The 9,045-nt window shown below is 45.0% G+C and overlaps 1 protein-coding gene across 13 annotated transcripts in view; it reads right to left on the bottom strand.

The window, feature by feature from the left end:
• The window catches only part of TMEM268 (transmembrane protein 268), a 116,199-nt gene that overhangs the window by 66,174 nt on the left and 40,980 nt on the right, over positions 1-9,045 (bottom strand). For 11 of the 13 annotated variants that reach the window (XR_014785953.1, XR_014785952.1, XR_014785954.1 and 8 more), the window contains 2 exons: positions 5,940-6,029; positions 4,146-4,256 (listed from right to left, as the gene is read on the bottom strand). Coding sequence is in view for 7 of the 13 variants with exons in the window: in XM_084821418.1 (XP_084677544.1) it covers positions 4,146-4,256; positions 5,940-6,029 (201 nt within the window). In the remaining 6 variants the exon portion in view is untranslated. The remainder of the gene's footprint in view (positions 1-4,145; positions 4,257-5,939; positions 6,030-9,045) is intronic. The other 2 variants (XM_084821421.1, XM_084821422.1) reach the window with 1 other exon arrangement.

The following is a 9,045-nucleotide window of genomic DNA, read 5'->3' as shown; positions in this document are numbered from 1 at the left end:
TAAATTCGTAGGAAAATATGTACTGTAAGTTTCAGCTGAGAAAACATTGAATGGAATGAGAAACAATACGCTAAATGTTATGTACTAAGGTATATTATGTAAAGACTTGCGTAAAGACTTAGGTAATTATTTACGTATTTTTCTGCTTGACAAAAAAAAAAATATCCGCACCCATCTCTGACTGGACGACGGAAGAAAAGGCGCCTGACAATCTGTGAAACACAGGCGGAGTGGAGTTTACACAGTCCATAAATCCCTAATGGGAACACAGCAATCCTTTGGATTCTGCATCTCTCTGAATTTTGTGAAGCACTTCTCAGCTCAAAAAACACAATACAAAAAGTTATTTGTAGGTATATATTAGGGATATCTGTATATATTAGGGAAAGCTGCATACAAAAATGTGTGTGTGTGTGTTTAAAACCATTCACATGGTGAACTGGAACCTGGATGGAATGGACTTATAATGGGCTGGGTATTCACTACTCCCTACTTTGTGGTCGGGCCCTCTGCAAGGAATTACCTCTCTGGAGAGTTTCATCTGGCACCAACTTTATTTCATTGCAAGCATCTGGTTAAAACCAATTCTTTTCTCCAGAGTTTTAACGAAATCACAAGGATGTTTCTTTGATGCATTGGAAGTATATATATGAACGGACTCTGTTATTGGATTTTATTCCCTCATGATCTTGTTTTAAGATGGGTTTTCTGTTTCACTATTATATTATTGTGGCATTTGGGTTCTATTCTATATTTTCGGTCATACACCTTGTCAGCCATGGAGTTGGAATGCCAGCTAGTTAACCACCTATCACTAGGCTGCAGTCAAATGCCGTCAAATATTCTGCAAAACCAAAAATGCCACTATGTAGGTGTGTAGTGACTGGGAGCAGGGAGATCCAGGTTCTACTCCCCACTCAGCCGTGGAAGCTCACTGGGTGACTCTGGGCCCGTCACAGACTCTCAGCCCAACCTCCCTCAGAGGGTTGTTGTTGTGAGGCTAAAATGGAGAGGAGGAGGAGGATTATGTACGCCACCTTGGGTTCCTTAAAGAGGAAAAAAGGTGGGATAAAAATGTAAGATATAATAAATAAACTTATGCTTAGTTCGACAGTTAGTTAAAAATTTCATGATGGTGTCATTTGATAACAAGGGCAGGAGTGCGGGCTGCTTGCCCCTGAGCTTTGCAGCTAGACTTCCCCAACCTAGTACACTCTCCAAGTTTTTTGGATTTCAGTGCCCATCGACCCGGCCCAGCATGGCCAATGGTCAGGAATGCTAGGAATTGTAGTCCAAAGCATCTGGAGTGTGCCTAGCTAGGGAAGGCTGCATGCGACAGACAGTGACAAACCTACTCCGCCTGCTGGCCACCTGCTCTAACTGCAGGTATCTCTGAACAAAAGAGTGATATTAGCACTCAGCAGGGTCAAAGTTCACTGCCTCGATCCTCCCATGAGTCCATTGTACTTGCTGCAGGAATCAGGGGTTATCCCCTTCATGTGCTCTGGCTGTCCGCTCTGATAAGCTCCCATGAAGGATTAGATTATAGTTATTGTTAAAAGATTTTTAAACCAACTTGTAGTCAAAGATATCGGGGTGATGTACAAAACACCACGCCCAAATAAATGGTCAAGTGATCCTAACATACAATAAAAACAAAATGGAATATGGTCACAAAAGGCAGTAAAAACACAAAAGGGGGGGGGATAAACTAATCAGCTAAAATGCCTGGCAATTTTATTTTTTTTAAAAAATTGGCACCAAATACATAGTGAAATTAGTACGGATGAGCAAATCTGACAGTTTTGTCCTCATTCCTTCCCTCATTTCCGAACTGTAAGTAGGGATGATACAGGTGCCCCTTTTGGTCCGCTTATCTGACGGACCGCCAGTGCCCACGCCCCCTGAGCTGTGACCCCTGAGCCCTTCCCCTGCTCGCTGGTCCCTGGACCGCCCTCCTGCACTCAGCGACCAGCCCGCAGCTTACCCGGACCCGTCTGCCTCGGTGCCTATTGCCATGTTTTTAAAATGTCTATGTGGGCACATAAACTTATACAAAACAGTGCTGTGAATTGCCCATATACACAAGATTCATGGCACTCTTTTGTGTATAAGTTTATGGGCACAGATTGCCGATCGCCATGTTTTTAAAAAAGATGATGATTGGCACAGAGGCGGACAGGTCTGAGTAAGCTACAGGCTGGTTGCTGAGTGCAGGAGAGGCTCGAGTGCAGCCCAGGGACTGGTGAGCGGGGGCAGGGGCTGGGTGGGCACCCAGAGAACCTGGATGGTGGGGCACCCATCCAACCCTAAATGTAAGTTCATTTTGCCCTGTTTCCACATCAGTCTGTACATGTGCCCAATTGGTATGAACATTTGCACAACTCTCCCTAATGTATGCATTGGTGGACATCCTTTTCCTACTATGCACATATTTTGCAAGTGGTTTTTCCTTAATATAATGCGTTTTTGTACCTACGTTCCCCTAATATAAGCATTTTTGTGTCCACTATTTCTTAATAGATGCATTGATGTGAGTATTTGTTTTAGTTACAAACTGCATTGAAAAACTCTGAAAAGTGCAGATGACGGGGTGCAAACAGGTTCTAGCTCATTTGTAGATTTGGAGAAGCGAACTGGGTACATTTGTACAAAAATTTGGACCAGACAAATTCACTAAGTAGCAAACCTGTTGATGATCAAAATATGTATTTTTTGCTCTAATAAACTGAATATTTAAAAACTACCTGACCATCATTTGACCAATATTTACCAAGTCAATTGATTTTGTTTGACCAAATGACTAACTCTAATAATCTGCTTTCAGAAATGAGTATATCCATTGAAATGTGGAAAAGAATGTTCCCATGAATACCCATCTTACATTGCCTACTTTATTCTGTTATTGAAAACAGCTAGGAAAACACTAAATCTTAGCCACGTGACTCATGTCTCCCATTGACTTTGCCTTTCTAAAAGATAAAGAGCCAAATCAAACACCGAATTCAATTAGTTTCAAATGACTAAATAAGAGCCAGTGTGGTCTAGTGGTTAGTGTGTCAGACTAACCACTAAGAGGCCGGTGTTCAAATCTGCACTCATTCACATGGCCTTGTCATACAAATATTGGAAGCTGACTTAAGCTGAGTTAGATCCTAAGTCCATCTAGCCCAGTATTGTCAGCACGACTGACAGTGACTCTTTTTTTGAGGGTTTCAGGGAGGACTTTTTTCCTGCCCTACCTGGAGATAGCAGGGATCAACCCTGGGACTTCCTGCATGAGAAGCAAGCGCTCTACCACCGACAGCTACGGCCCTTGTTCTATGAGGAACTGTTGAAAGAGCTGGATATCTTGAGCTTGGAGAAGATTTAGGGGAGACATAACAGCAATCTGCAAATATCTGAAGCACCATCATGCAACAGATTAGAAACCTGTGGCCTTCTAGATCTTGCTGGACTCCATCACCCATCATCTACAGCCAGCATGGGTGATGGTTGGGATGATGAGAGTTGTAGTCTAACAACACCTGGAGAGCCACAGCTCCCCAAAACTTGCAATAGATGGAGCAGACTTGTTCTTCAGGACTAGAACTAATGGGTGGAAATTACAGGGAAGATGATTTTGGCTAAACATTAGGAGAACCTTCCTAATGATAAGAGCTGCTCAACAGTGGAATTGACTATCTCAGGAGGTGGGAGTCTTGCCTTCACTGGAGGTGTTTAAGACAAGCCTGCATGGCCATCTATCTGGGATGCTGTAACCGCATCCAAGATGGGATGCTGTTCCTACATTGGGCAGGGGTTGGATTTGATGACCTGCATTGAGCAGGGGGTTGGATTCGATGGTCTTACAGGCCCCTCCATGAGTCTATGATTCTAACCTACTTCACAAGATTGTTGCAATAAAAATGGGGAAATTCAGGAACAGCAGGATGGAAATGTGGTTAAAAAACTGGGAAAGGCTGAAACTCCAGGCACTGTACAAAGCAGGACTTATTCTGAATAGATATATATTATATCGGGCTGTAAATATGAACACGAAAAAATCAGATAGAATTTCCTGAGTGACAAAAATGATTTTTATAGTGTCCCCGTCATATACAATACCAGATGGAGATGGAAGTTATCTCGCCCAAAAAGGGTACCTGTGGGATGCTGCGATACTTGTCTGGGCTGTCTGTGAATCCCACCAGGAATTCATTTTTCATGAAGGCTTCATTGGCAGCGGCCAGCCTCATGTCAGTATTCATGTTCATCTGATAAATGAGAAAAAGGAAAGATGTTACTCAATGGAGGCAGGAGGGAAGCCATTTTGCAGTATCATGGACACGAGCAACGGCCATATTGGCTGGGAATTATGGACGGTGCAGTCCAACACGTCTGCAGGGCACCAGGTTGTGGAAGGCTGATGTAGAATAAATAGAGCTGTGCACAAATGCCCCCTCAAAATTCCCCAACCTATTTGTGGGTAGAGAAATTGAGGGGACAATTTCATCAAATTGCTCCTAGGGGAGGAGAAATTCTGCAACAGTTTCTCACAGGTAGGGCTCACTGTTGGCAGGGGTTGTAGCACAGCCTCTTTCTCTTTTCCTCAGGATTTTTATTTTTATTTTATTTTTTGGTGTATTGCACTGCTTCTGTAGGTGGCAACAGCATCAACTGTGTTGAGGCTTCCACTTTTCTGAAGCAGAAGTTTGAATTTCTTTTGGTGGAATTTTTGAGCTTGGTGGCTGAGGCTGCCATGTGTGTTTTCTCTCTCTATGACACATCTTTCCATTGCCCTGCCACCTCCCAGGCCACCTGCACTCCCTGAACTGAAAAAGCCCATTCATTCATTCATTCATTCATTTATTGCATTTATTGCAATTATATCCTGCCTTTTTTCCTCTTGCAAGGAACCCAAGGCAGCTTACATTCTCCTCTTCCTCCTCTCCGTTTTATCCACACAACAACCCTGTGAGGTGGGTTGGGCTGAGAGTCTGTGACTGGCCCAAAGTCACCCAGTGAGCTTCCATGGCTGAGTGGGGACTAGAACCTGGCTCTCCCAGCTCCCAGTCCAGTGAAAAAGCCCCATGGGAGGGATTGCCTCATGACATCTTCCTCATGAAGGCTTTAACTGAAGTGTGGGAAGCTGAGGAGGCTACAGGCTGCCGCGGAGATTATTGTATGATTTATTTATGTATTAATGGATTTATTACATTTTTATACCGCCCAATAGCTGAAGCTCTCTGGGCGGTTCATAACAATTAAAACTGTAAAATATGAAACAACACAGACACAATATAAAACTTTAAAAGTTTAAAACTGTAATATAAAAACAATCAAACAGACGCTAGCAGCAAAGGATTTAAAATACAGTACCAGAGAAAAACAAACTGAAAAACTAAAATGCCTGGGAGAAAAAAAGTTCTTCACCTGTCACCAAAACGAATACAATGATGACAGAAAGGACACTCATGCGCGCTCCTCAGCTACCTCATAAGTAAGGTAAGCCCAAGAACCCCAAACCCGACCCAGGAGAATTTCTCCGAAATTTCTCCTCCTTTGAATTCCTTTTCAAAAGCCATGTTTTTTCTCTCAGAATGAATGGGGATGGTCGAGAAGAAATGAGGGAGACGTTTTTGGCACAGCACTAAGAATGAATAATTGTAGAGTGGAGAGGGGCTCAGGCAACCATCTGCCGCATCTGGTGACCTGGCCCATTTGTCTGCCTGCCTGCTGCTTCTCAGGCTGTTTGCGAGCAGAATCGTTCCTTCCTGCAGCTAGAGTCGTGCCTACCTGAGGCCCAGCAAGAGGCTCCTTGACCGCAGAAGCATGAGGCAGTGCTGAGAGGGGCTCTGGCAGCCATCCGCTACATCTGGTAGGCACCTACTTTGCCTCAATTATAGAGCTGGAAGCTGTATCCCTGACAGACAGCCACCCAGCCTCTGTTTAGATACCTCCAGTGAAGGTCTCTGGAACAGGCCGGGAGGACGTGTGCAGCTCTCCACATACTGTCGGACGCCCATCATCCCTGATGCTGGCTGGAGCTGATGGGAATTTATTTATTTATTATTTATTTATTGCATTTGCAAGGAACCCAAGACAGCTTACATTATCCTGCTCCTCTCCATTTTATCCTTGCAACGATGACCCTGTGAGGTGGGTTGGGCTGAGAGTGTGTGACTGGCCCAAAGTCACCCAGTGAGCTTCCATGGCTGAGTGGGGACTAGAACCCGGATCTCCCAGCTCCTAGTCCAACACTACACCACACTGCCTCTCCATTGGAATTGTCAATATGTCATTAGAGTCCATTAGAATTGGACTCTAACGACATATCGAGGACCACAGGTTCTCTCCCCCTGCCCCCAGCTTAAGTCTCTGAGGCAGTTGGCAGGGTGGTTATAGTTCCATAAGGGTGCTGAGAAGTGTCTTTGAGGCGTCCCCCGGCTCAAACCGCTCTCAGAACTACAGGGCAGCATCCAGCAGTGTCATTCCACAAACTCAAGTAACGCTAGCAGAGCTCCGCCAAAGCTTTTCGTGATACAACCAGTTGAGCAAGGGGTTGCACCAGGGTAACACACAACCGGTTGCACAACCACGCTTCAGCAAACATAACGTTAGTTGGATTCTCCTCTTGCACATAGTTCAGAACCTAGTTTCCACTGGCACAACATCACTTGCGCTAACAGAATGACACAGACAGTTGAATACTACCCATAGTGTCCACAGAAAGGACCATAGCTCAGTGGCAGAGCACAAATAGTACCACACATAGCATCTCCAGATAAGGCTGGGAAAGACTCTCTGCCTGAAACCCTGGAGAATGGTTGCCGGTTTGAGTAGAACACTGGATGGCCCAATAGTTTGATTCAGCATAAAGTAGTGTCCTATATTCCTATCAACAGACTAAAGGCAGTCAACGCAACAGTATGGGGTTGGTTGCTACCAGCGGTATAGTGGTAAATTTTGAAGTGCAGGTGTTCCTCATGACAAGCCACTCCGCCAAGGAGAGTCCAAAAATGCAGGCAGCTGTGTTGATCCAGACCTCTATGAACAGCCACCATAGGCCAAACAGCAGCAGTCCATAGCATAATACCCAGTTCACTAGGATCTGCTGACAGTCATTGAACGGTGAGCTAGAAAAGGGCAGTGTAGTGGTTAGCATGTAGGTAGGAGTGTATGGATTCCCCACAAAATGGGGAAAATGGCAAAATTGCAAAATGGCAGCTCAGCCTATTCCAGAAAGGCTGATCTGGCTTAAATGGCAGCCACAAAGAGGCCCATTTATGCAACATTACGGGCGTAAATGGTCTCAACAGACCATTTACGCCTGCAGTGTTGCATAAATGGGCTTATTTACATCTGCCATTTACATAAAATCAGCCTTTAGGGAAAAGGATGAGCCTCCATTTTGCACAGAATGGCAGCTTGGCAGAACAGCGGGGTCTGCCGCACTTGCCTGACTTGGTTCACCAAGTTAGGGCAAGCATAGAACTCCATGGACTCCAGTCTGGGGGGGGGGGAGCTGGTGGTAATCCGCCAAGCTCAAGCCCCCAACCAGACTCCATTGTCATCCCTAAAGCCAACAACAAACCATGCGTTCTCAGAGAGCCTCGGCTATGGGGCAGTATAGAAATGTAATAAATGATAGTAATCATAGAACCATAGAATGGTAGGGTTGGAAGGGGCCTACAAGACCATTGAGTCCAACCCCCTGCTCAGTGCAGGAATCCAAGTCAAAGCATCCCTGACAGATGGCTGTCCAGCCTCGTCTTGAATGCCTCCAGTGTGGGAGAGCCCACCACCTCCCTAGGGAATTGGTTCCATTGTCATTTTGCTCTAACAGTCAGGACATTTTTCCTGATGCTCAGCCGGAATCTGGCTTCCTGTCACTTCAGCCCATTATTCCGTGTCCTGCGCTCTGGGATGATCGAGATAAGATCCTGGCCTTCCTCTCTGTGACAACCTTTCAAGTCCTTGAAGAGCGCTATCATATCTCCCCTCAGTCTTCTCTTCTCAAGGCTAAACATGCCCAGTTCTTTCAGTCCCTCCTCATAGGGCTTTGTTTCCAATCCCCTGATCATCTTTGTTGCCCTCCTCTGAACCCGCTCCAGCTTGTCTGCATCCTTCTTAAAGTGTGGTGCCCAGAACTGGACACAGTACTCTAGATGAGGTCTAACCAGTGCTGAGTAGAGGGGAACTAGTACGTCCGGGATTTGGAAGCTATGCTTCTATGAATGCAGCCCAAAAGAGCATTTGCCTTTTTTGCAGCCATATCACATTGTTGGCTCATATTCAGCTTGTGATCAACAACTATTCCAAGATCCTTCTTGCTTGTAGTGTTGTTAAGCCACGTATCCCCCATCTTGTAACTGTGCATTTGGATTCTTTTTTCCTAGGTACAGAACTTGGCATTTATCCCTATTAAATTTCATTCTGTTGTTTTCTGCCCAGCACTCCAGCCTATCAGGATCACTTTGAATTCTGTTTCTGTCTTCCAGGGTATTAGCTATCCCACCCAATTTTGTGTCATCTGCAAATTTGATCAGCATTCCCTGCACCTCCTCCTACAAATCATTAATGAAAATGTTGAAGAGCACTGGGCCCAGGACTGAGCACTGCGGTATCCCACTCGTTACCTCTCCCCAGTTTGAGAAGATCCCACTGATAAGCACTCTTTGAGTCCAATTCTGTAGCCAACTGTGGATCCACTGGATCATTGTTTCATCTAGCCTACTTTGAGCTAGTTTGCTCATCAGGATATCATGGGACACTTTGTCAAAAGCTTTGCTGAAGTCGAGGTATATACTCATCGAAGACTGAGCCAAAGTAGGAATTGAGCACTTCTGCCTTTTCTTTGTCATCTGTTATCATTTTGCCATCCTTATTTAATAGTTGAACCACCATTTATTTCCTCTGTCTTACCATGCATGTATCAGAAGAAAGCCTTTTTGCTGCTTTTAGCATCCCTCACTAACCTCAGCTTGTTCTCAGCTTTAGCCTTCTGGATGCCATCCCTGCAATTCTGTGCTGCCTGCCTGTACTCTTCCTTTGTTGCTTGTC

This window comes from Heloderma suspectum, chromosome 14 (assembly GCF_057233095.1).
Source record: "Heloderma suspectum isolate Gila_16-S chromosome 14, 16-S_ref, whole genome shotgun sequence".
Taxonomy (NCBI): domain Eukaryota; kingdom Metazoa; phylum Chordata; class Lepidosauria; order Squamata; family Helodermatidae; genus Heloderma; species Heloderma suspectum.
Note: the sequence above shows the minus strand (reverse complement) of the source record. Positions and strands in the feature narration are given on the sequence as shown.